A 27,946-nucleotide genomic window follows, 5' to 3' on the forward strand; every position below is an offset into this window, starting at 1 on the left:
GCAGCTGACTCAAACTTCTAAATTAATGAATAGGAGCCACAGTTTGGAGTAAGTTTTTCCAACAGTTTCCAAGTCTTGATCTATTATCATCTTAGTAGACTGGTGGCCTAGGAGTATTACTCATTGTTACTAACTAGATAAATAGGCAGCAGCTGAAGTGAAAGGTACTTTTTTACTATATACACTTTATCAGTCTCTACAGTTTTTTTTTTGGGGGGGGGGGGAGTGAGAAGAGCAGGGATTTGGCAACAATAACTTGGGCTGTATCTGCACTGCAGAAATAATCCAAGTCGACACCAATTTAACTGACATGGTTCAATGCTATGGGATTTTGGGGACCATAGTTTGCTGTAGCACCAGAGCTCTCTTGACAGAGAAGGCTAAATGTTTTACAGAACTACAATTCCCAGAAGTCCATAGTACTAAGCCATGGGAGTTAAAATGGTATCAACCTGGATTATTTCTGCAGTGCAGATACAGCCTTGATAAAGTAATTCACAAGTGAATTGGCAAGTTAGGTAATTATGAATCCACACAAATATATTATGGAGAATCAGTAAACTGCTGGAAATGTTTAGAAATGGAATATCCTGTGTGTGTTGTGAAAAAAGAAGGTATCTGCACAAACAGATTCACTGCCAGCTCAACAAAGCTGATTAAGATGCCATCTTGACAGACACAAGAGAATAACTACTATATTTATACATCGACAGCAGCTAAAATACAATTTTAATAGCAAGGCTAGCAGAAACAAGGAATACAACAGTAATGGTGTTAAACAAGCTACTCTGCCTTGAGAGAAAGAGATGAAAATTCAACCCATGAGATCACTCTTTGTGGGGGGAGAAAAACATGCTACCAGTTCTGGGAAGTTAATTTCTAGGAAACTGCAACAAGTGCCTCCCACGTATATTCAGCTCTAGACCATGGCAATCTAAAAATACTGTCAACAACTTCTTGAATTTCTATATTCAGAAGTGAAACAGTAATTATATTTTTGAGACAGTAAAAACTACTTTTGCTTCTTTCACGACATTTCTATTAATAGACTATTATTCTTTATAGTAAGCAGACAGTAGTTTACATATTTCAAAATACAGAGGTGTGCAACCTGAATCCCTCAAATGTTCTTGGACTATAATTCTCATGATTTATCACCAAATGGGATATATAGTCCAAAATCATTTGGAAGATCATGAGTTCTGCACCTCAATTACAGCAAGATAAGAGCCTGAAAATAGAGTCTCTTGTTTACACTAGAATATGTGGCACATGCAATCTATTTTCAATTATACAAATGTTGACTTTGTGACTTTTTCAGAACCTTGGCAGCACTGTAGTGGTATTCCTAGTCCAATGACACCTGAATCTACAAATATGGACAGTCAACATCTATTATTAACAGTCTGAATCAGAGCTATGGATACAGGTCTTTTACATCTGCAGTATTTGGCACACACTTTAAATACATACGATATTCATTTTGGTTTAAAATACAGCACTGTCCAAAGTGCTACAATACCTATAATAATGTGTCCACAAACCAAACCTGATGCTTCGAGCAAAGAACTGGCTGAAACATTTATCTATCTGAAAAATCTGGCTGTAAAGTGAACTGTGGCTGGTTATTAACTATCACCCCAAAGTACTACTAGAAATATGCACTAAATCAAACAAACTGTTTCAAATATCTTTCAACACAGATTAATGACATTGTAAACTAGACATCTCATGTTTCTCTGCTAGCAACTATACTCATATTCACATATTAGCAATACAAAAGGCTAAAGTGCATGCTTCATGAACCCACTCCCAGAATGTTGTCTAGCCTTTAGGCTGTGTTCAACCATTTGCTCTAGGCAAAGGAAATTTTATTCAAATTTTATCTCCATCAAGAACAGATTAGCTGACCTCAATCAAGTTACTATTTTTGCTTCAGGCTCCTTATCTTCAATATGAAGATACTAACAACTGAAGGATTACTGAGATGGATCTCTGTGTAATGTTGTAACTATTAAAATATAAAAATAAAAATGCTATGTATGATTATTTTGTAAACAAGCAAGATGTTAGCTGCACAGACAGAATGGTAGATATGTGCAGCTCATGTGAGTATGTGCATGGAATGAACTAAATATGGCAGACTTGTTTAAATTGGAAATATGGTTCCTATTGATCATTAGTAACAAATACCTTTGAAAAATGAATGCTGTTGTCATATGAATTTGTTCCTTTTATTACCCAGCCAAAATAGAAAGATAGATAAAGGCCCAGCTATTCAAAAACACATTCACGTACATCTTCTTTGTTATTCATGTCAGTTATAGTCCATAAGCATTAGAAGCTGCCAAATGCATGATAGAGTGGTGAACAAACAAGGTTAATTTTTCCTCTTGCGTCATTCAGCCAAGCTTAGGATGGGTAAGCATATCATATGTAATGTTTCCATTCCTTTCCAATATTTTGTTTTAGCGGTTTCTGGCAGCAATATTCTAATATATAAATTTAAAGCCATGGGAGTTTTCTAGTGACATTAAAGGAATCCCTTTTCTGTCTCTGCAAGTTGCATGTTACACATAACATGAAGCTGTTATACCTGCAAAAATACTAACACTTTTTAAAAAAAGAATTGCAAGTGAATAGGTATAGACTTTACCAGAGTTGATTCCAAATTTTCCAGAAATTTTATCATTTCTTAAATTCAAGGGTGGGTAACTGTAGGGGATACAGAGGCAGATTTTCACCCTCATGTCAGGCTATACCACTCTGTTTTTGGGCAGTGGTGTTCTCACTCCTGGTGTCATCCAGTGAGGTGGGAGCTGCCAGGGTGTGTGCGGTGGCAAAAAGAGTGTGCTGGGCCCTCTCCTTTGCTGCTGTGGGAGGAGTCTTCTTGTGAGGAGGAATCTGCTGCCACGGTGAACCTGGAAATGGGCCACCTGGCCCTCTCCTTTGCTGATGTGGTGGTGGTGGTCTCCTCATGAGGAGGACTCTGATGCCATGGTAAAGCCAGGAGGGATGCAGTGGAAGGTGGGCCTGACTGGGTGTCACCTCTTTTTTGGACCACATCCCCCATGCCCCCCAGTGATGCCACTGTTTTTTGGTAGGGCTTTTGCTGATTTTCAATAGAGGTGACTTTATGCTTGCACTTTCTGTTTTGGACAAGGTCTTCATTTCAGTTCATTTCATTTTTTATTTTAGGTTCCATGGAGCTTTTGAGGGCTGTAAAAATGCCTCTGAAGCCATATGTGCCCAGAAGGCAAAAGAAACCACCACCACCATCAGAAAGAGTTATCTGTTCAGTTGCAGCTAGTAAATAGTGGTCATGGAAAGTATGCATACCCAGAGATTTCTAATTAAGATCTGGCATGTCACTGGAATTTTTTTAACATGAGGAGATCTACTTAAAAGCTAGTTTTCCAATTATTTACTGAAGAACTAGAAATCCTATTTTTTTTTTTTGAGGGGGGTAACAGCTCAGGGACAGGAATCAAGCAGCCTCCAGATACTGTTGGACTGCATCTCCCAGCATTTCCCACCATTCCTTGCCATTGCCTATACTGCCTAGGATCCCAGGGTTGCAGTCAGGTAATGTTTGGAAAGTGGCATGATTCCCACCCAGTGGACAGCTTATAATCTAGTGCATCTTATTTTTACTACATTTATCCCTCTGCCTTCCCCCAGAGAGCAAAAAGCAGGAAAGCCAACAGGAAAGCCAAGGGCGCCTGGCTGTGTGTGTGCGCGCCAGGTGCCCTTCACCCTCCCCTGGGTCTCCAGCCTTTTGCTCTCCATGGAGAGCAAAAAGCAGGAGAGCCAGCAAGAGGGTGAAGGGCGCCCTTCACTCTCCTGTCAACTCTCCTGCCTTTTGCTCTCCACAGAGAGCAAAAAGCAGGAGAGCCAGCAAGAGGGCGAAGGTCGCCCTTTGGTCTTCCCGGGGTCTCCTGCCTTTTGCTCTCTGTGGAGAGCAAGAAGCAGGAGAGTTGACAGGAGAGTGAAGGGTGGCTGGCTGTGTGTGCACGTGGGCACCAAGCACTCTTCATTCTCCCCTGGGTCTCCTGCTTCTTGCTCTCAGGGGGCACCAAAATATTTCTCGCCTAGGGTGGCAAAATACCTAGAGCTGGCCCTGGATCCCAGTCACACAAAACATTATGCTATTCTTGATTGTATGTACAATTCCATATATACCGGTATATATATATATATATATATAGAGAGAGAGAGAGAGAGAACACCAAGAGACCATACTTTGTATAAATCTCACCTACTCTTTCTTCCCTCAAAGTTATTTTCTGAAAAAAATGTAATTATAATGAAATACCTGTGGTGGCCTCATTTTAAAAAAAAAATTGCTCAGAAGATGTATTATGTGATTATCACAGAATTATTGTGGGATAAGAAAAGCATTAGATATAAATGCCAGTTTCATAAAGGAGATTACAGATCATATCCAAGTAAAAGTGGGAATTACAATAAACTCATAAAAACAATGTTTGGTTAGGAAAACAACTCAAATTCATTTAAAAAGATAAACCTTGGAAAACATAAATTACTATGATTGACAATACCTAGCTTTGCCTGGGATAAAAACCTACTGGTTGCATGATCACCACAGTGAACCCTCTTTCCTCTCCTTCCAACAAACCCATTTTCTCTTGTGCTGGTCTTTCTCTCCACTCTGGTATTGATTCAGCCTTTATCAACCTCACTTGGGTTTTAGAAACCTGTTTATCCTTAACTCTCCCCACCACCCTTACAAAGCACCAAGGGTTCTCCTGGGGTTGCCATACTCTAGCTCATGTTTGCAAATTGTACAGCTTATTTTCTCATACGAACACAAAGGACTAGAGTGCAGGAAAAACTATTCCCCATTAAATTCATGAACAAATATATTCTTTGCTTCTTTTCAGTGCCTGCCTATTTATATAAGTAAACCAGTGCAAATAAGTTAGACATTATGAGACACATAAAGTGTATTTTGTAGGTAGAAGAGACTTACAGACTCTTTCTTGGTCATACTTCTGCTGTGTGAGCGAGAGTGGGAAATAGTACTGAAAAAGGATTCTTTCTTGGTTGCAGACAAAGGTGGAGACCCTGTGTATTCACGTCCCCCAGACAAACTTTCAATGCTTGGAGAAGAACTGACATTTTTTGAACTCTGCCCTGCAAAGCAAATAGAGGAAAGCAAAAAGGATCAGTGGGAATGTTGCCATCAAAGACTTCCCTATCTGAAGTGTCATTCATGACTTTCATAAACAGATTAACACAGAGTGAGATTTCATGACACCAAAGCACATCTGTCCACACATGAAAGGAGATATGAAGTGCTACTGTGAAATAGATAGGCCTGAATAGAACTACTGTAGATTTCTGCAATGCATTCTCTCTGTACCAAAGAGTTACAAAGCAAAACTTAGAAAATGAATTCAATGTATGAAACACAGACACTGTACTATGATAAGTCCACTTCAGTAGTCTATTTATCCACAATCTTTTATTTACAAAACAAAAGTTTAATATTTGTTGTACTAGGAATTTTAAGTGATGTGGTGGCAGAAGCAGGGGGAGTTATACATAAAGGACAAAGTAGGTATATATTGCGTTTGTGGTTCTATAGGCCATCATTTTTTTATTCAAACAAATACAGCCCTATTCACATATAAGACAGTCATACTGCAGAAGTCAGAAAGAAAACTCCAACTGACACACAATGTTGACGATCTGTTGGGATGTGTGTGTGTGCAGGAAACCAGGGTAGTGAGGCAATAGAGCAAATATATTGGAAGAAGATATACTGGTTCTCTGCAGAGGAGCATTTCACACTGCATTGTTTTATTGCAAATTCGACTTGTTTGCTATTCATTGTTAAGTTTATGACAGACAGAAATTAGTTTGTACTTAAAAAGGAAAGATTAAAATCTTCAGGAATTCAAATTCAATGCCATGTAATGAAAAAAAGAGGCATAAATCAGTTCCTCACTTGGATTTTTGGTATCTGAAGCCTAAAACAAACAAACATTATAATAACTCTGTTATTTAGTTGGCATAGATCATTTCATCTAAGACTGTTAATTTGCTCTTCCTTTTTTCTCAATCTTTTTACAACACTTAAGGAATGTAACTAGAACAAATAAAACATAACAGTAACAATTAAAAAAAGTCAGGAAATAACTTTCAGAGGCGGTTAAGAGAGGAAGATTTAGGGATACAGTATTCAACAATTCAGCAAGTTAAACAAAAACCCAAGTACAGGCACAGGGAAGACCTTCTTCTTTATTCCAATCCAACCAATTCAGATGTAGGTATGGTGTAGAGGAGGTCTTAATGGCAGGCAAGGAGAAGCCACTGTCATTTTTACTAAGGTCCCAAGACATTTTGAACACTGTGAATTTCATGTAGAAACAAATTGGAATTAGAATCCCAATTTCTGAATTTCAAGTCAGCCACAAGCTAATTTTGTAGCCTTTGGGAACTGATGTATTTAATTGATCGCTAGAGATTTAAAATATCCAGAAATCATGACACCATTAGGGGAAAAATTTCCTCAAAGGAAAGGAAAAAATGAAATTTTGGAAGAAAACCAACATATGCAAAATACTTCATACTAGTTCAGCAACACAAAATGCTCCATTCATAACTCAGCATACAAAATATTTGGTTCATTTATACAATTCAAAAATATAAAATCCTTTGCTTCATATAAACAAAATTGTGAAAACATCCTCTACTAAAGAGAGAGCTGAAAATTGTTGCCTTGTATAGCACCTTAGATATATTTTAGTTTCTGCCACCAGGAACCATGAGTTTAATAATAAGCAATATGAAGTTGAGAGAGCCAGTGTGGCATAGTGGTTTAAGCATTGGTTTATAACTCTGGAAAACAGGGTTCAAATCCTGGCTCAGCTCACTGTGTGACCTTGGGCAAGTCACACTCTCTCAGCCTCAGAGGATGGCAAAGGTAATAAGAATAAAAATAAATCGTTTATTAATATTTTCCCGCCTCTCCCAGGGAGATCGAGGCGGGATTACAACCAATAAAATACATACAAACACATCAGTCAAATACAATGACAATAATACTTCAGTTAAAAACTAACTCTATCATTAATAATGATCACAATGAATTATACAGTAGTCAAAGAGGTGGAACAATATCTTTTACACAAGGTCAGGTGGATAAACTGGCTGGAAGAGAGCCGTCTTAATCGCCTTCTTAAATACTTCCAAGGAGGTAATGAGACGGATCTCTTCCGGAAGACCATTCTATAATTTTGGAGCAGCTACAGTAAAAGTTCTTTGGGAAGTCGATACAAGTCTGGTTGTCTGTTGTTCTAAAAAGTTCTTCCTGATTATTCTGAGAGTGCGGGGTTTGCCAAAAAAACCCAAACCCAGTTGTAGGTTCACTTTAGGGTCTTCATAAGTTGGAAATGACTTGAAGGCACACATCATCAACAACAAAATGAAGTGTATTTGGACAGAAACAGTCTTAATCAGTCATAGTCTTAACTTCATAGTCAATATTTCATTTTGCTTAAGCAAACTATCTAAATACAAAGTTTAACTCAAGATTGAAAATACTGAATTCTTCAGCATTACAAGAGGTCCGCTCTAATATATTCCTCTCATGATGGTGGCAGCATAGGTGCAGAAATGTATCCTGGATGTGAATGCTGAACATGCCTACAGTAAGCACAGGGATTATTTTCTAATCCTGCACGCTGTTTTAAATATACATCTTCATGCTATGCACTTCCTGGCATTTTGAGTGAGAAGAAAATATTAGGCTTTTTCTCCTACGTTTAGGGAAAAAAATCAGTTTCTACACTGGAAAATTTGTTCTTGAAAGAAACAGAGAAACATTTATTTTAGTTTTTTCCCCTGAGGCTTCTTATCTCTTGTTATAGTGCACTTGCTAAATTTGTACTAAAATGATGGTATGCCTGGCATATTTTGTAAAATTTCTATAAGAACTGCTAATCTTATCTGTTTTGAACCTAGTTTAGCATTTATAGTAGCATCTTCCTATTACCACTAAAGTAAGATAAGGTGAACTTTTATGTCAAAAATATAAGAGCCCCCCCCCACCCCCAAATCATACTTGATGTTCAATATAAACAGTCATCATCACTGTACAGCAAAAAAAGAAGTATGACAGGCCAAGTAGTTCTAGCATGCAGGACAGCATTATGTCCAAATTAAACTGTAGCATATCACCAGTTATTACTGAATGACTATGCAAATTTTCAAACAGTACAGAAGTCTTTTCCAGACAGAATAATTCTTAATGACATTACAGTGATGGGGACAACATCTGTTCCTTGCTAAGTGTCAGGTTAGAAAAGAATGAATTAGTGACCTGACTGGATTAGCGTTACTACGGACACTTCCATATCTATCAGATACTTCTGACCACTGCCTAACTGTGGCAAATGGATTTGTAAGAAATGTTCTTAAGACAGAGGTTAAAGGGGGCTCTTATCATCCTATCCCATCTTTGAGGTTTGCCACATTTTGTAGACCATCCTTCCCAGTACTGAACCCATTACTAATAAATATAAATATTAACATCTGACGTGACCTTTCAAAGCTAGTGTAACTAACTACCTTCCGGCAGCCAAATTAAAAGAGATCAAATAGCACGTGGCAGAATATTGTCATGTGGCAAAATATTACAATAGTTTTTTTAAAAAATTGATACAATGTTATACTTGGATCAAGGAAACCTGAGTTCAAGTTCTCATATAGTTACTGAGTGACCTTAAATGTAGGTTGATGTGAGAATAAATGGTGTGGGTGCCATATAAGGGTACTTTTGTGGAAAGACAAGAAAAGAATCAAATTTGAATCTGAACGTATCTCTTTAGGTTAAAAAAATTCCTGTCTACTAGCTATTGTTGCTGTTAATTGCTGTCAAGTCAGCTTTGACTTGTGATGACCTATGAATGAGAGACCTCCAGGACAATATGTTATTTTCAGCCTTGTTAAAGTCTTGCAAACTCAAGATTATGGCTTCCTTGATTGTGGCTTCCTACTGCCTTTCCTCTTACCAACCACAATCACCTTTTCTAATCAGTCATGCCATAACATGGTGTGTCCACAGTACAATCTGATGGTAAGTCCACAGAACAGTTTAGTGTTTTTGGCTTATATGGAGAGTTCAGGCTTGATATGTTCTCAGACTCTTAGGGCCCGTACAGACAGGCCAAAATAAAGCTGCTTCGGGTCACTTTCGAAGAATGCTGTTCAAATGATGCATGCAGTCTTCCAATCACAGGTTGCTCTGATGGCATAGATATAATTGTAAAACTGTATAAGAATGCTGTTCTCACCAGTAATGGGAGGACATGTGATGTGAGAGGCCATAAAGAAACTCTCAGAGTGTGAGTTAGGACCCTTGTACGCTGGGCATGAATCCTCACTTTGAAGAGCTTATCTGAGGATTCAGGTAACAAGGTTAAGAGTCCTGCAATCTGTAAACTGCTATAGCCTTATATAGAAGAGGAATACAGTACAATCATTTTGATTAAAATGTCTTTCTCTGACAAGATCGTCCTGTTCCACAAAATCTGACCATTTTCCTCCTTCAGAGTGACAGAAAAGAAACAGCTTGTTGAGGACAAGCGGCTTTAAGGAATTAAGGGCAGCCTCTTCTTCTGTAATTCTGACCCCTTTTGACTGGTCATCTGCACTAACAGTGGTAGGCATGCAGTCAAGGTTTGACATTTGGGACAACTAAGTAGTAGTTTGCGCATTTGACTATGACTTTGGAGAGCAGGGTTCGAATTCCTGCTCGGTCACAGAAATTCACTCTCTCCTTGGACAGGTCACACTCTCTCAGCACCACAGGATGGAAGTTGCAACCCCCTCTGAAGAAAACTGCAAAGAAACTCCATGATAAGGTCACTTTAGGGTTGCCATAAGTCCCAAATGACTTGAAGGCACACAACAACAACGAGAGACCTTAGCAGCCTCAGCCACAGCAAGGTTGGAGTCACAGCTTATATCAGCTTCAACAAGGTTTATTTCCAGCCCTTCAAGCTCCCAAACTGTAAGGGTGGCTCCAGAGGAGACAGATGCCGGGAGGGAGGGGGAGGACACTATGGGTGAATGTGTGTGTTTATAGCCCCTGTGGGAATCAGTTAAAATCAATTGTCCTGGACAAGCCTCACATGCTTCACAGAGGGACTATTTGAGCTAGAAGTACTCTTTGCCTTTGTTTTTGTTTTTCTTATTTCCCACCTCCATGGAAAAACAACAATATCAAATAAAAAAAGAAGTCGTAGGGGGGAAGGAAAAAAGTGGCATAAATAGCCTTTTTTTTTAAAAAAAAAAATGCAAAGTGGACAGAAAGGAAAAATAGCTAGGATGACAGAGGAAACAAGTAAAGTCAAGAAAAAGTGGAGGGACAAGTATACAACCTTTACTGAGTGATGCAAGGAGAAAAAACTAAGGAGGAGCTAGGGATCTGACAGGAAATACTCTTAAAAAATAATGTGTTATCTTGCTTTGCTTGGGCAGTGACTGGAATCAATCCTTTCTTGGATGGCTCCTTCTCTGCTGGCTGAGAAAAATCTGTTTAAAAGCTCCTGATTGTGTATAGCTAATTCACTGATTATAAAAAAGCTAATCCATCACAATTAGGTTTAACAGCAGAAGGTCAGCAGGCAGCTAAAAAGCTGATCAAGACTGCAGACATTCTAATTTAAACTGCAAAATTTTATAGCAGTGTGGACGAAGGTGCTATGGAAGAAACTTTTTCAAATGAGAAAAAGTGTTTCCAGGTCAAATACATTGGACAATTCTCATAAACTAGCTTTTTTAATGAAGAAAAATAAATTATTATGTGTTGCATGATTCTCTTTGCTTTGGCTCTAACCTAACTTTAATGTAATGTTTCTCATATATTTATTGTTTACTAGATTTGTACCTTGAATTTCTCCCCCAAATGAGATGCACTGTGGCTTCTCTTTCCCTAGCTGGAGTGCAGGGTTGCAGAAGATGAAAACTTTCTTTTTTACAGAAGTCCTTACATTATCTTTTCTTAAGTTTTAGTTTTGAAAAATTCTCCCCCCCCCCAGTACATTTATTACTGTTCAAGAGGAGACAGAACCCACTTCCATCAAAAAGCTTTTTTGGGAAATCAGGTCATGTAGAGTGGGACAGAGAAGTGGAATGGAATCTTTCAATCTGTGAAATTGCTCGTTAACTCGATATAGGATACAAATCATTGCCAGTTACCTACTAAAATGTTGGAGAAGTAAGAAATAGTCTAATTTTCGTATGGATGAATTTGGAATATTCTGTACTTGGATTCTGTATCTGATATATTTTATATTTGCCTAACATAAATTTGATATGTTGATATTGCCAAGGACAGTGGGCAGCCTGTTTGTAAAATAAGAGGCAAGGTAGCCTATAAACAGCATTTTTTTAAAGAATACAAGCAGGCAGAAATAAACAGCCTGAAAAGCAAAGCCCGTAAAACATTATTTTGAAACCAGGGTTGCCATTTGAGAGAGGATACCAAGTATGGAAGTAAATGCAAGGTGAAAGGGAGAAGCATGGTGAAGAGGGAAATGGAAAGAGGAAAGGGAGTGGGGCATTGTGGTATGAGCTGAGGCAAAGAGGAATGAAGAGGCAAAAATTGTGAGGTGCCCTGATGGGATGAAACTGGACTACTTTCAACCTGTAATAAAATATTTAATCTGTGAAGGAATTTGCACCTTTCCCCCCCAAGTAATTACTGCTGTTTGCCCTTACTTTCTTTTGCATTTCTCCTGGGATTTCCTGCTTCAGTCTCAAACAGTACAGTGCTAGGAGGAATATGCTGAACACATGGTTTTCTTCCAAAGTCCTGCTTTTGCTCTGCTGAAGAAAATTAGACAACAAAGCAAAAACAAATGATGCAGCAATGGCACAATAATGTGTCCTGTTAAAATATAGGTGCTTCAAAAGAAGCATGAGAGGGTATATTCAGAAATGAAAACCAACCAGTAATATTATTATTTAGAACACTAATATTCCTACTTGTGTTTGACAGCAGACATTAAGTCTCAGAAAGGAAGGTGGAGATATTAGATGTATATTGCTGTCTTTTGCTAGGTACGTATGGTACTGCTAGCAGGCGAACACAATAGAATAATAAAAATAATAAAATATATTGCCAGATTGGATTATTTTGAATTTAGATATTTGTGGCAAAATGTGCACAACTACTGTGAGAAAAGCTTTTTTTATTAAACAGCTAAGCAAACTCCAAAAAACTCCAAGCATTTCTCTACTTCCAATCTAATTCCTGGACACCAATGGCAGAGATTAAGAGCTAGACAGTAGTACAGAATCTTAAACGCTAGTCATGATGGCCTTGGACACTTCTATTTAGGGTCCAAGCAATGTATGAAAAATGGGTAATGTAGCACTTTTCAAAGTAATAGCAGAGGTGGCTTTTGACAAGAACAAAACTGAAGTGAATTAAATGGCAACAGCAACAGCAGCAAAGAAGTCCAGCTGAGGAAATGAAAAACTGATCAGCAGAGGAAAGGTAGATACAGAATAAATTGGTGAAAGAATGATGAATAGAATATAGTTTTATTTTTGTTAAAGGAAACTAAATGTCCAGCTTTAAATACAGACTCCTAATCAATAAAAGAAAGAAAATAAAGTAAAATATGTTTTCTGGGTTAAGAATAAATCATACACAGAAGTTCTAAATCAGATTGTTTCAGTGGGCCTGACTGGTATGTTAAAAGAGGCGCCTCACAGGCATGGTACTGCATGAAACTGAGTAAGATAAAAATTATGAAATAAAATGACGTTTTAGTAGAGAATGAAGCTACCACCAGAAATGTAAGAACCATACTGAACATATCCCATACTGGAAGCTTCCTTTTTCTAAACAACAGTGCCACTTAGTGGAAATATGATGAACGGTGCACACTGAAAATGACAACATCACAGATGACACTGACCAGTGTAAATCTAGAATCTCCAGTAACAATGTTAACATACCATGAGTTGCTGTAGCAACTGTCCCTTGGAGGGCACTTAGATTCTGGACAGGAACCGAGACTTGAGCATCACTGCCTGTAACTACATCTCCTAGTAAACAAAGTTAAAAAAGCCTTTACAGTATCAGAAACAATGTCTTTCAACTTTTGTACAACTAAGAATAGAAAAAGATGGTGTTCTGTTGAAAATTCAATATTTGACACTTGGTTTGATTTTCTTAATACATCTCCATAATAGCTGTCTTATCATTCCAAGTTACTACTTTCTTAGCTTGTATTTTCTATAATTCTACAGAGTGTTTGTTTGTCTCTTTGAATTTTTAAAAATCATTTTGTAGATTCCTGAGAACAAGAAACACAAGTAATGTGTTTTATGAACACTGTGAAATAGTAAAACCTTGGGTTAGTAACTTGCTGTCAGCCTCAGGAGAAAAGCAATGGCAAACCTCCTCCAAACAAATCTTGCCAAGAAAACCCCATAATAGGTTTGGTTTAGGGTTGCCATATGCCGGAAATGACTTGAGGGCATGCAACACCAACAACATAAAAGAGTGTACCAGAGGTACTTCCTATAAAGCATTTAAGGAAAACAATCTTATTTGATTTGGGGTCACACCTTTAAAGTACACAAAAAACTGAGATTCTTAGACTATTCTTCAACTGAGTGCTTGGTAAGAAAATACATTCTTTAGTATCTAAATGCTTGGCTGAATTGCCTTTTCATAACAGTACAGAGCAATTTCAACTTTATGTTTAGCAGATTATTGCTTTGACACCAGCCTGCACTACTACTGCTTTTTCAGTTGTGTTTTCACACCAAAAATTAAGAATATGACATAAAATTTCAAATGTAAGAAGAGTGGACATTATTAATAATTAAATTATGTACTAACAATATTCCTCAAAACTCTGAACAGAATAATGCATTATTAGTGTTGATCTATCATCTACTGTTGGCCTTGCTACAAATTGTTATATTGCATAGCGTAGCTATTAAGTTTATATTTCCCCTTGAAATCCTGATTATCATATATTGTTCTGGACAACACATGTTCAGATTTTTGTTGGTATTCCTGTTGATTCTGTTTGTCTAGATTCTCTTTTATTAGAGTCTCCTCTATTTGGAGGACTAATTCTCTATTGTTAGCCAGATATTCTGTGCTCTCCAATTATTCCAAACAATCCTATGATTAACCCCCATTTTCAGCTGCTTTTAAATCGTCCCAATTTCTTATTCCTCCTCTCACTTTTCCTCTTGTCCTCAGTTTACTTCAGCTGCTGCAAACTGAATTCAAACTGCAGAAACATTATTATTCTTTCTGCTGCAGTTCATAAGAATTTGTCTCCATAATACAGGATGCAGTGTAAAACCTAATTCTGTTGTGATTTTGAAAAAAACCTGGTTTCTTGGTGTTTTAGCATACTAAAAACATTTTAATATAGGTTGAAGCAGTTTGCTTTTGCCTAAGCCTCCTGGAAAGGCAAGAATTTCCCCCTCCTCTCCGTTCCCCTGATGAGCTGAGTACAGTTTGAGTGCAGTATCTCAGCTAAGTTCCTCCTTGGTACCAGTTCTCTGCATAGGGTGAGGTGCCCTGTCATTAGGCACTGGAGTGCCAATGAAGAAGCAGTAATCTGTTCCTTAATATCTACAATGTCATTGTTAAATAGTGACTAGGTTGTCTAGGTTGAATTTATCACGGTCCTCTCTTTGAGAGAGGGAACTACTCCCTTGGAATAAGGGATAATGCTCTTAGAAAGAATGCTGGTTACACAGTGATTGGTTAATTCAGTTAATACAGAATTTAATCTTATTAGCACAAGCTTTGAAGAAAACAAATCATCAGTGGAACTTGAAACTGACATGACTACTTCTTCAATTAATGTCAGAAAATAATTTTGGGTTAGTATCTTACCCATGACTAATTCTGTTCATTATGAACATTTAAAATATACTAATTTATACTCACAGCAGGTTAATAATAGTCAATAATTTACACTGAATAGAGTTGCAATACTTTCTGACCCCCACAGGTATCAATAAAAGGACAAATACAATACATAAATATATTTAAAATATTCCTTTGCAATATTATTTAGATAACTGTGATGCCTCAAGGGCTCATACAGAGAAATTGGTGATGGTATTGATGATTAAATGTCTGGCAATGACTACTCAGCTTCCTTTATTGCTACAAGGGCAGATTTGCTGTGACTGTAGAGGAGCAGAGCTGGCAGATAGACCTAGAGGAAAAAGTACTGAAGCATGGCCATGAGAAAGCAGTAAGCAGAAGTTTAAAGAGACAGTAGTGGGGCAAAGAAAATATATCTTTGGGTTACAAATACTACATCCCAAGTACCTGGGGATTCTGGAATTTGTAGTCCAAATGATAATGCATCAGCTCTGGAAAAGGAAGAGTGCAATAGGACCAGGTAAAGTAGATTAAAAGAGGGAGTAATGTGGAAAAGTAAACATTAAGATAGACAGAGAAAGGAAAAATCAAGAAAAGTTTAGGTGAACAGGGCCAGAAGCTGAGACATGGAACACACTCCCTCGGAGTGTAGTGGAATCTCCCTCCTTGGAGGTCTTTAAACAGGTGCTGGATGGCCATCTGTCGGGGATGCTTTGATTTCGATTTCCTGCATGGCAGGGGGTTGGACTGGATGGCCCTTGTGGTCTCTTCCAACTGTATGATTCTATGGTTTAGAATCAGCTGAAAGGCATTCTTATTGATTAATTGATTGACTGATTGCAAGGTTCCATTTTAGAAGTTAGTAATCTCGTATATTTACCTTTACTTAGCTGAACTGGAACACTTTCTGATTTCATCATTCTTTGCTGCTGCTGCTGCTGCTGCTGCTGCTGTGGGAGCTCTACTGTGTTCCTAATGGGCACTGCAACAGAAGAAAAGCTGCCACTGCTACCTACAAGTGGCCCAGTAGCAGCACCTGAAGTCATGGCTGGGGAAATCAGCTTTCGGCCAAAACTCAATAAGCTACTGGAAACTTTATTTATGTTCAATGGAGCAACTTTGGCACTGACTCTGTAAAACAGACAAACAACACACACTGCTGCTATTACTAGAATATATGACATTGCAAAAATGGCCAAAAGCATTCAGAAGGTATTTGATAAAAAGAAAAACTGTGAGACTTAATCATATTTATCATGTTAGAGATATAGAACCTGAAGCCTCAGCAGCAGTATATTACTGACAGCGTTTGTTGTTAAGTACCATCAACTTTTACTTATGGTGACTCTATGAATGAGATATCTCTAAGTCACCTTGTCATCAACAGCTATGCTCAGGTTTTGTAGGCTCAGAGCTGTGGTTACTTTGATTAAGTCTATCCACCTGTAATGCGGCCGTCCTCTTTTCCTATTGCCTTCTACCTTTCCTAGCATTATTGTCTTTTCTAGTGAGCCAGGTCTTCTCATGATATGGACAAAGTACGACAGTCTCAGTTAAGTCAACTTGGCTTCTAGAGACAATTCAGGCTTGATTTTCTTAATAAGCTTAGTAAGATATTAAGCTGATTTTCATCCTATAAGCTTTCTTCAGAAGCATGCAGTGCCACCACTGTGGAAAGGTAGTGCCATTGGTAGATACTGAATGCTAGCTGATGGGAATAACATGAGTAGACTATCCATCCTGCTTGTGGGCTTCTCATAATTTCTTGGATAGCCACTGTGGAAAATGAGATACAGACTAGTTTGACTATTTGTCTGATTCTAGGCAGGACTCTTCCTATATTCCTAACAACTAAATTCTCTGATACTCACCAGTATAATTCATTATCTAAGTTTAACAAACTTGTTTATGATAGTAATCCTATGCAATTCTGCAGTGAAACAGACCTATAACCTATTTAATTTTTTCTTTTCTTTTTTTATTATAATAAATTATTTTATTACACATTCTGAAATTCTGCCATGGGCTGACCCTCAGCCCTCTTCCGGACCACTGGGAGGGGCAGGTGACCCATGGCTGCCATCACTGCAACAATGTCTATAAGGGGAAGGACATCTCTTCGGGTGCCAGTGGGGCTTGGATGTCGTCCACCGTGATCCGCAAGGTGCAGCCACGCAGAAGGAGCTCTTGTTCGTAGGCAGCGGCCAGTTGGTTCACCACCTGGTGCTCCATCTCATGCTTGATGGACTGGGCTCCGTAGTGCAGGTTGTAGCTGTCGGCCAGAACATCCATGACCTCCTGGTCCCAGACCAAAGTGATGTTGTGCCTGGCCTTGGCTTTCTTTGCCCAGAAGATCAGCTCTTTGTTGACCAGCTGGATGAGCTCCGAGTGGCAGAAAGGGAGGAATCAGACAATTTCATTGATTCTCCCGAGGAACAGGTGGATGACTTTCTCCTTGAACTGCTTGGAGATGGTTATCTTGTCTGTCATCTGGGCGTCATCCAGTTTTTTGGCAATCCCCTTGTGGCTCATTTCCATGGCCTCCTGCCGCAGCTGCAAGGCATGCTGGCCACGTTGGAAGTCATTAAGATGGCAAAGCACTTTTTAAATTCAATTGTTATTAATTAAGCCAGCAATATCAGCTGAATGTGTGCTGCTCCCCTCCAGTGGCTCTTCCATGATAGTGGCATGATCCATCATGGTCACCGTTGTTGCCTTCCTCCTCCTGCACGGTGCCTCCCTCCGCCGGTGCGTTCTGGGTTGGGCCAGAGGCGCAGACGGCTGGGCTCTTTGGACAGAGCCGGGTGGGGATGATGGGGGCGGCAGTAGCAGTGGCAATGCTGCTGGTGGTGGGGATGATGGTGGTGATGGTAGCTGTCCCTGGAGGTTGTCCCTGCTTTTGTGGCCCCTTCCTCTCCCTCTGGGCAAGGAAGCTGAGGGAGCCAGCCAAAGCCTCTGCCATTCCCAAGGCTGCCTCCTCCAGTTCCTGCTGCTGCTCCGCTGCTCCCTCTGGCAGCAACGCCTGCGTCCTGCGAGTCCACCCAGGAAGCTCCGGCCCCTCGCCGCACCCTCTGCTAACCTATTTCATTTTTCAAAAACTATGAATAATGTTTGGCAAGTGCTAGTGAAAATATTAGGAATATGAAAATTAGTTACCGAGTTTTATTCATCAAGTCTGCTCCACGTGCTTTGTAGTAATCTAGATTTTGCTGAAACTGGTAAGTCACAGGTCTTGGATTTCTCTAGAAAAAAGAGAATTATCATATTTTTTAAAATCTTGAAAACATGAAGAACAAAGTGTCATTCAGTGAAAATTTCAGTTAGATTAGAACAATTATAGGCCAATTTTTATATCAACATTCAGAATAAGGAATACAAATCCTTGCTTTGCACACTGTCCTAAATAAATTTAATACCTCACTGTGCTGGATATAGGATTAATTATTACTGAGTTTCAGATTACCAGGTATGGCCACTAGATGGTGTATATAACCTTCTCTTCATCCATTTAATTCCTTGAATTAAAAGGAATCTATCTGTCACAGAATACTTACATAGTTACCCTATTTTCTCTCCAAAGGTGGCAAGTGAAAGATTTACATTGTTACATCCAGCTAAACATAATTTTATAACAATTTATCTAGACTCATGCTTCTTTAAGGGCTGTTATACAAAATGTTGAAGGGAAGGATTTTAAAAACAAGAGCTAGAACTAAGAAAACCCTTTACTGAATTGCAAAGATGCATAATGGGACACTGGCATGAATGCCTGATGCACACTGGTGTGCAATGCATATAAGTGCATGAAGCAAACTAGTGTTTGGTGTGTGTTGGTGTGCATTGCAAACCAATATACATTGCACACTGAAGGATATTGGGCATTGATGTGCACCAGGCATTTTGTCAGCTCTGCTGCATAATAACATAACTGCAGCGGATACAAACATTACACAGCTGTGCAACTGTAATTCCTGTGGACGTAGATCCACTTATGAAGATGTAAGACACCAAAAGAATTCTGGTGAATACTTTTTGCTAACAGTAATTTAAGAATACTTTGACATTTAATTCTGACTTCAAGATTATAAACAATTGTAAACATATTCAAGATTGGTTTACAACTTTAAAAACAAAACTTTGAGACAAAAATTACCACTAAAGGAGGCCATGGTATCTTGTGTGTGGATAGGCTTAATGAATAGCAGCTATGTCCAAGCAAAGTGATCTCTGACATTTCAGAAAAACTACGTTCTCACATGAGAACAGTAATTACATGATGATGAATATTGCATGGGACCTATTCTCAGTTTCATGTAAGAGGAAAGACACTGTGGGTTACAAATGTAACAACAGTCCCTTGGAAACATTGCCAGCTCAGAGGGATTTATGATGCATGACATCCATCCATTTCCATTCATTCTGTTATACATCACATGAACTGTTTATATAGGAGGAGAAATCACCACTTTAATTTCCAGCCGTGTGGCAAGAGATTTGTAGAGCAAAACCTCTTGCTCCATCGCTCTAGTGATACAGTGGATTTAGAGGAGTTAAATAATAGTGGATCACCAAGGTTAAATAGCTGCAATCCTCATTCACTCCCTTGCACTCATACTATGCATTCTAAACCTTAGGCTCACGGTACAGGCTCAGACTATCTAGTAAAATATTTAATTTTCCTAATGAATATAATATTCATCAGCTTAATGCCATATAATACAGCTATGAAGCCAAAATTGGAAAGAAAGAAATATCTATAATAGCTGTTTGCAGACTGCTTACCACATTTATAGTTTTGAAGAAGGAAACTAGGAATTCAGTAAAATCTCCCAACCAGAGAATTTATATAACAATCTAGACAGTCATACTTTTGTTGCAGGAGCAGGAAAGAGCTCCAATGATCCTGGCAAAGAAGCAAACATTTAACTCTTCCTGTATCATCCATTTTTTAAAATCTGAAGACATAATTATCAAAAGTCGTGCACAATAGGCATCTCCAATGTAACTCAATACTTACTTTAAACAAACAGTTTGTTTGCAATTGCAAGTCAGGGTGAGTATGTGTGTAAAATAATGATCTGAATTGAGAAATGATCTGACATGGCATAGGGGTTATTTCCCCTACACTCTTCGGAATGCCTACCCCCCATATTTGTTAAGCTGTCTATTTGAAGAAACTTTGTGAAAAATTGTTCAAAGCCCAGACAAAGGTTAAGGAAACCATCCTTTTACTAGTCAGGTATAATCTGTCCAGTCCAATGTCAAAGGGATTAGATAAAAAACTCAGTCAAAGGGCAATGCACAGACAGCATCAAAGATGCAGTACAGTCAAGAACCGAGTTCTAATAGTAAGCAAGCCAATTCAATGCAAAGAGCTCCACAGCCAAGGTTAAAACAATCCAGAGTAAGCAGGAGACCAGAGTAGAAAGATATAACTGCAAGGATAATTCCATGTCAAGGTTCTATGCAGCAGAATAATCACTACAGGAGACAGTTGTAGAAAAATCTAATTGATATGGGAGTTTATCAAACGAGAGGAATTTCTCTTAAATTCGAATGAAAAGAAAGAGGGGCCAGAACGCATCCACTTAAAGTCGCTAGTTTAGCACAATTACGTGAATGTGCATTGCGTTCGAACTGGCCTCCCATTGCCCGAAAATAGCATGCCATTGCTCAAATTTGTGTGTGGCAGTCTATCACGCAATAACGTGAAACCACATGATTGCGTTCAGACTGACTTCCCATTGCCCGAATTTGCATGTAGTGGGTTATCACGCAATAACGTTAAACCCCATAATTGCGTTCAGATTGCCATTGGATTATACTTCCAATTTCCCTTGTCTGATAAACTCCAAAGTCAAAGCAGGGTTTTACTGTTGTTCGTAGCTATACAGCAGTGAAGCTTTTATGCTCTTGCTAACTCAGTCCCTCAGGTGTAACCTTTGGCTTTTTCCATTTTCACTCGTCAGCTAGACTGCTGGTAGAATTTTTTTTATAGCAATCAGGACGTCAGTTTTAAAGAAACCATACTTTTTATCAAGTTGAATGTGCCAGAGATGACACTTACAACCCTAAAGAGCTTGAAACCTTGTCTATACTATCAAAAAATTCATACCGACTTCGATTCTGCTTTTTTAGGAATAAAAACTGTACACAAGTTTTGTTGGTAAAACTGCTTCTTTTACACATTTTTAAAAGCTTACATTTTACTCTACATTTTCCAGAAAAAGCTGGTTTTTAGTTATATCTATCCTATCTTGATCACAGAATGGATGGGTAATGCATTTACCTTGCACTCTCCGTGGATGCATCCACCATTTAATCTCCTTTCCTCCTTTCACCCCATCTTTCTCTCTCTTTACCCCAGGTGATTTAATGGAGGGGACTTTAAATTTCTTTCTTTTTTCTTCTTGCTTCACTACTGGCAGAAATTCCTTTTCCTGCAGTTCTTCTCACACAAAGGGCTCTGCCCTTTTAGACAAATAGCCCTTGCAGCTGGGAATGCTTACTTGGGAAAAAGTCTGGGGCAACTTGGTGGGATACTCAGCAGTCAAGATCGCTGTTGGTTTAGTGCGTCTACTGAACATTAGTCATGCAGGCGCCCTCATTTGCCATCTCCCCTCATACCCACATGTCTACCCCTCTAGGCACCTACCTTACCCTCTGCCCCTCTGCTCCTGCGAACAGGCAGTGGCCTTGGCAACCCCCCCCCCCAATTCATAAATGGTAAAATAAATACATGGTGAAATAAAAGGATGCCAATAAATAAAGATTAAGATTTCTTCCCCATATTTTTTTCATTTAAAGTATTCATATGCCATCTTTCATAGTTTTCTCAAAGCTTCTTGCAAAAGGCACTTGACATCATAAAATAACTTTAATACATAAATATAACCATCTCATTTTAAAAACTAAAAACTGCAGCAGTTTAAAATCTGGTTATGACATTTATACTACAGCATAGTTTGAAAAAAATTAGTTCCAAAGGTACGGAGCCACTATGAAAAAGTCCCTGGTCTAAATCCAGCTTTTCATGTCAAACATAGAAGACCGGATGAATCAATGGGAATTTGATAAATCAACATTTATATGAGTTTCATTGATTAAATTTGTCTGTTTTGGTTGGGAATAACAACTGGATTTATGCTGTTTTCATTATTTCTATGGCACTTGCCCATTCTTATGACTGGCAATACACTTAACAGCTCTTTAGCAAAGCTATATCTTGTACACTACAATAAAATAATTCAGCTGAATCAATAGATCAATTGTTGGGAAGTACTTTTAATTCTGATTTTGAGCAACTGATACATATTACATTACTGATAAACACATACAAACAACGATTTTGTGTGGGAAATTGAAAAATCCATATCTGAGTTAGCTAAAAAGATTATTGTTTAGCATATATACTTGACTATAAGGCAACCTCATGTATAAGGTAAGGGAAGTTTTTGGGGCCAAAATTATGGATTTTGCCATGACCCGTGGATAAGTCGAAGGTAAAACATGGCTCCTTCTGTGTGTGTATTTGTGTGTGGGGCAAAAGAGACTCTAACTGAGGCTTTTTTGCTTCATAGTTTCAGCTTTTGTTTTATCCTTCACTCTGTTTGTTTAAAAGCAATTAATCACTCAGGACTCTTTTTGCTTAGCTCAAGAGAAAAAGAAACTATCTTCCCATCGCAGGGGGAAATCTGAAAGCGCTTCTATCACATTGCTATACTGACCCATAAATAAGTCAACCTGGGATTTTGGGGTCAATTTTTGAGCATAAATTTTTAGACTTATAGATGAGTATATATGCTAAATATTGAAAGATAGCAACTTTTAATTGGTTGCACTCTAGCTACTGAAATGTGACAACTGATGTCAGTTTCTTCAATCAAACAGAATGAAGTCTCCTCTTTTATGGCAGTCACTAAAACAAGAACATGGGAACAGCAGGTTTCAAAAAAATATATAGAAACTTTTAAACAAAAGTTTAAAAGACCTAAACAAAAAACAGTAACGTAAAAAGCAAAACTACAACTTTGGAGATTCATAAAATCAACTCACTTCACTGGGATGATGGTCTAAAGGTGTAGCTACCAATGGTTGTACTTTTATCATTTCTGTCACATTTATCTTTGCACGTATACATTAAGCATTTTGTTGCAACTAGCTAAATATAAGAAATCATGGCTTTGACTAAAACATTCAATGGAGCTTTTATAAGTATACAGCACAGCATTTACTCTTCTCTTTAATACTCTTTTTGGAGATAATTCCATAGGAAACAGTGGATGTGTTAGTAAATTTGTATCTTAACATGATAGGGAAACCATTTGTATACTAAGTATTAAGTGTATCAGAATGAATGGCTGCACACACTACAGCCTATACTTTAATATCGGTTTATGCAACAGTAATAGAAAACTATCACCATGTGGTCCCATCCTTTACAGTAGCTTTCCCTGACATGACACCTCTAGCACTGAACTACAACTCCTACCAATCTCCAACCATCAAGGCAAATGGAGTTAACAGAAATGAAACACTACCAATATCTTAAACTGATCTTACCCTCTTAATATCACTTGACAGAAAATAGGACTGCTCAGTTTCAAATCCTTTAAAATTTAAGGTGGAAAGGAAGCTTGGATGATTCAAAAGGGGAATCTCTATGGGCTGCCCTCACCAGACGCAAATTCAAATACGAAATATGAGCAGATGCTAAACACAGATGCGTTTCTGTGAATACATGCCAAGCATTGGTCCAGGTTACATACTTCTGCATGGTATTAGAGAATGCTAATTTAGTAAATGTTGGTGGGGCACAAAGAGATTGGGAAGCCGATGTGGTATAGTGGTTTGAGTGTTGGACTAAGATGACAGGAGACCACTGTTCAAATACCTGCTCAGCCATGAAAACCCACTGAGGGACATCTCTGAAAAATCCTGGTGCCAAGTGGAGGACTGACAAACCTTTTTAGGTCTTAGTTCCCATTCATCTGAGAAAATTTTCCAAGGCCCTCATGAGGTTAGAATACAGCAATCTAGGTATGGAAACGTCTATACTTTTATGACAGGATAGGATATTTTTATTTATGGTCATAGACCGATAAAAGAAGATACTATTTACAAAATGTTAGAATCACATTAGATTAAAACAGTATAGTACTGTATAAAATTACACTATGATAATATAATATAATGTTGAAATTGCCTTATTTTGAGATCAATTCAGCTACTCTACCAATCTCTGCCAGGATATCAGTTAAATGGTTTTTGTTTTTCTTTCAGCAGAAATATTTGGGACAAATAGTGTAAACACTTAAACAAAAGTTCTTTGTACACCATCCAAAATGGTAATGTCCCTTATAACAGTTAAGCTTCATAATAAGTCATAGTGATAAGGTTAGTACAGCCGTATACAAATAAGAACACCCAAAGATGAAAATTACTTTGCTTATGTTGTTGTATTAGAATTTTATTTGCTATAGGGTAAAACAGATTCGCAAAATTCACAGTTAACTTAAAACAATAGTTTAAAACCTTTTATTCCTAGGCTTGACTGCCTTCAGGAAGAAAAGAACATCTGGTTATTTAAGGAACACAATATGTTCACATTTTCTATGACTTTTGTTTCTAATTGAGTTTTTAATTTTTCTTTATTTGAACAGCTCTAGTTAGAACTGTTTTTTAATCGCTTTATATTTTTTCGATTGCTATCCCTATGTATCTATTTTCCATCTGAAAGCGTCTGCTTTGAAAATTAACGGCACTTCTCATTGGTGGGGATACACATACACAAAAAAGAATGGCAGGATAGTAAAAATACAGCAAACACCTACTCTAGGTGCTTTGAGAAGAAAAACACAATTTCTTACAAAACACACATATGCATTCAGTATACCGTCATTTTCATATCGCTGTAATATTCAGAAGTATACTTTCATTCTAAAGAAGTATATCTAAATTGCACAAAGTATGTAGATTTGGGGAATATATTTGCATTCAGCAAATGAATTTTTTTGGGGGGGTATCCTTCATAATATACCATTTCATATAAAAGGTACTGCGGCTGTATCCAAACTTCGTCAGACTTGGAACAGACTCATTGAAGTGAATGACACTCACATTAGTCACAAGTAATGCAGATGCCATTGATTTAGATGAGTCTATTCCAAAAGTCTACATTGAACTCATAGAGATTAGCATTATTGATATTGTTCTCCCAGTCGGTGTTTTAGTGGCACATTTTGGAAATGTTATAAATGAAAATTATGTATTTATTACAACCTACTTTAGAAGATCAAAAAGAAAGTCAAACTAAGCTAAAGAACTTTAGTAAAAACTATTAAGTAAGGCAATATGTTTAGAATGATCAATTTAGGCATTTTACACTTGTTCTACATAAATCACTCAAAAACTGCATGCAAATACTTTGAGAATTATATTATGCATAAAGCTGATAATGCTGGAGGCATAACTCAAAACCTGGTGTTTTAAATTTTGCAGAATCTGAGATTTTTTATTTTATTTTTAGGGCTCAAGATTTATTTATTTCACTTATTTCCTGTTTTACATTCAAGAAAATCAGGATAAGAGGTCAGAGTTTCTTTCTCAGGCATCAAGGCAGTTTTCAGGGCAAAATAATTTATAATTCTATCTTTAAAGAAATTAGTCTTCCATTTAGTATGACATATACACAATCTATGAGGGAAGAAGGGATATTTTGAAATAAGCCTAAGCGGGGGGGGGGGGGGGGAATGTATATGATTCCAGTGAATTGGAAGGCATGACTTTATTATGTTTGCCCATTTCGTGGGGAAAGGAGACAAGACGGAGATTAGTTACAGCTATTCAGAGGAAAAAGATGAGGAGTGGCAGTGATGGTGGTAAAATGGATACTTCTGTAAAATAACTCTATTATATAGAATTAAATTTCCAGTTTGAAACAAGACCTATAATAGTTTGTACTGCTGGGCTGGATGGATCAAAGATTGCACTGCAGAGTTTTTTGTGGGTTTTTTGGGCTATGTAGCCATGTTCTAGAAGAGTTTATTCCTGATGTTTTGTCAGCATCTGTGGCTGGCACCTTCTCTGGAATTGTACTGCAGACTTTTTTATGGAATGAATATGTTTCCTTAGAGGAAACTCTGCCCAAGTTGTAAAGATGTCACAAGGGATACATGCAATCTAAAGTTAAATTGTTTTGTAAATGTAATGATTTGAAAAGACACCTGAAAATAAACCAATAGATCTGTATTCTTAAGCATATTTAACAGACAGTATACTCACAATGTTCAGCGAAGTCCTACTTCTAAATAAATATGCATGGACTGTTCCCTGTATCGATTTCTCAGTTTATTCCACAAAGTATTTGTTCAGGTTTAATAATTACAACTATATGAAAATTCATTAGCATTATCTAAAGATTTACTGATTTTTCAGAAAACAATTTTGTTCATATATAAACCTGATCTATTTTATTATCTCTAAACACTACTTGCACTGAAAGGAATTTCTTGCTTGCTATTTATGTAAAATTAAAGATTTTATCACAGGACACACTGAAAATGTCTTTAGTTAATACTGAACAAACTGTGGCTAAAATCCTAATATCAGTCATGACAAGAGTAGACCAATTGAATCAACAGAATTTACCTATGTGTTGACTCATCATTCAACAATCGATTCAATGGTGTTATTCTAGTTGGGACTAACTGACAGGATACTAGACAGAATGATGAAAAGTCTCTCTGAAGAGCTTGAAAAAATTACTTTTTTGGAATTCAACTCTCAGAACCTCTAATACAGAATGACTGGCAACCATGCCAGTCCAAAGATACAACTTCTCCAAGCTCTGTGATGTACAGCATTTAAAAAAGGACCTACAGAAATCCATGGTGGATAGTTAACACTAGTTTTGCACTTTTCAATTTTCCATCTCCTTCAAGAAATACTGTCATTTCAATCTATGTGCTATCATAGATTAAGTCAATTAATTGCATGGTTTTCATTAACACCTGGAAATGTAACTAACCTGCATTGCTTTACCACCTGAAACTGGGATTAGAGAACAAAATTCTATACAAGTTTGAATGTTAGCATCTATCATCTTAGAACTGTAGAAACTGGTATATTGGATGCTTACATGTCACTTTCTGCCACTGGTATCTTTCCCCATTAATCAGAAATATAATATCTAAGGTTTTAAGAACATTTGGGAATTTCAACTATTTCAGAGATTTTCATGTTTGGCACTTGGCAAACTTTCGCATTAGTATGACTTACCTTTGGATCTCTAAGGAAAAGAGCTCTCAAGATCAATGAATGGACATCTCCAATAGGTGGGTAATGCATCAGAAGTCCCAAGCAGGTCTGATAATTACTTGATATCACTGCGGGGGGAAAGGAAATATAATTGATAGTCTTCTCACACATTTTTAGCATGAAAGTAAAAATTTAACATTAAAGTTAAAGCTGTACTTCAGTTTGTACTGTTCTGGAAATGCAGGTTTAGATCCAGAATTAGTTGTACTGTTCTTTGAGCCACTTTACAAAAAGAGCCTTATGTGCTGTTTGCTCTCACATTTTATTACATATTGTAATTCTCTGTGTTTGATTGCTATTGTATTCTCTAACCTTACACTAGATAGTTCATTTGAGGGCATGTTGGATGTGAACCCAGGTATAAGTGAAATTAAAAACACCTTTTCAGGCAGAACGATGTAAACTATATAAGTTCTTATGGTATGGTTAGTCCATCTAATTGCTGGAGCTGGTAGAGCAATATCTATTAATTATTTTTCCACCGTTCACCATGCAAACAATATCTACATAGGTATTATTTGTGAATACATTTTACAACAACTTTACTGTTCTGGGAACTTCTGTTTTAGAAATATCAGTTTCATTTATTTAAAAACCTTGGTGAGAAATGTTCTTGGAGTACAGGCAAAAATCACTGTGATTAAATGAAATCCCAAATATATTGACTGTTTTATAGCCTTAGAGACTTACTAGACTGATTTTTCCCCCTTTCATGTA

The 27,946-nt window shown here is 37.6% G+C and overlaps 1 protein-coding gene across 8 annotated transcripts in view; it reads right to left on the bottom strand.

The window, feature by feature from the left end:
* TBC1D5 (TBC1 domain family member 5) overlaps positions 1 to 27,946 on the bottom strand; it is a 304,630-nt gene that overhangs the window by 23,223 nt on the left and 253,461 nt on the right. For 5 of the 8 annotated variants that reach the window (XM_042474674.1, XM_042474672.1, XM_042474673.1 and 2 more), the window contains 6 exons: positions 27,191 to 27,297; positions 18,068 to 18,153; positions 15,792 to 16,042; positions 13,003 to 13,092; positions 11,755 to 11,862; positions 4,994 to 5,157 (listed from right to left, as the gene is read on the bottom strand). In XM_042474674.1, coding sequence (XP_042330608.1) covers positions 4,994 to 5,157; positions 11,755 to 11,862; positions 13,003 to 13,092; positions 15,792 to 16,042; positions 18,068 to 18,153; positions 27,191 to 27,297 — 806 coding nt within the window. The remainder of the gene's footprint in view (positions 1 to 4,993; positions 5,158 to 11,754; positions 11,863 to 13,002; positions 13,093 to 15,791; positions 16,043 to 18,067; positions 18,154 to 27,190; positions 27,298 to 27,946) is intronic. The other 3 variants (XM_042474675.1, XM_042474677.1, XM_042474679.1) reach the window with 3 other exon arrangements.

The sequence above is a fragment of the Sceloporus undulatus genome, chromosome 6, assembly GCF_019175285.1.
Source record: "Sceloporus undulatus isolate JIND9_A2432 ecotype Alabama chromosome 6, SceUnd_v1.1, whole genome shotgun sequence".
Taxonomy (NCBI): domain Eukaryota; kingdom Metazoa; phylum Chordata; class Lepidosauria; order Squamata; family Phrynosomatidae; genus Sceloporus; species Sceloporus undulatus.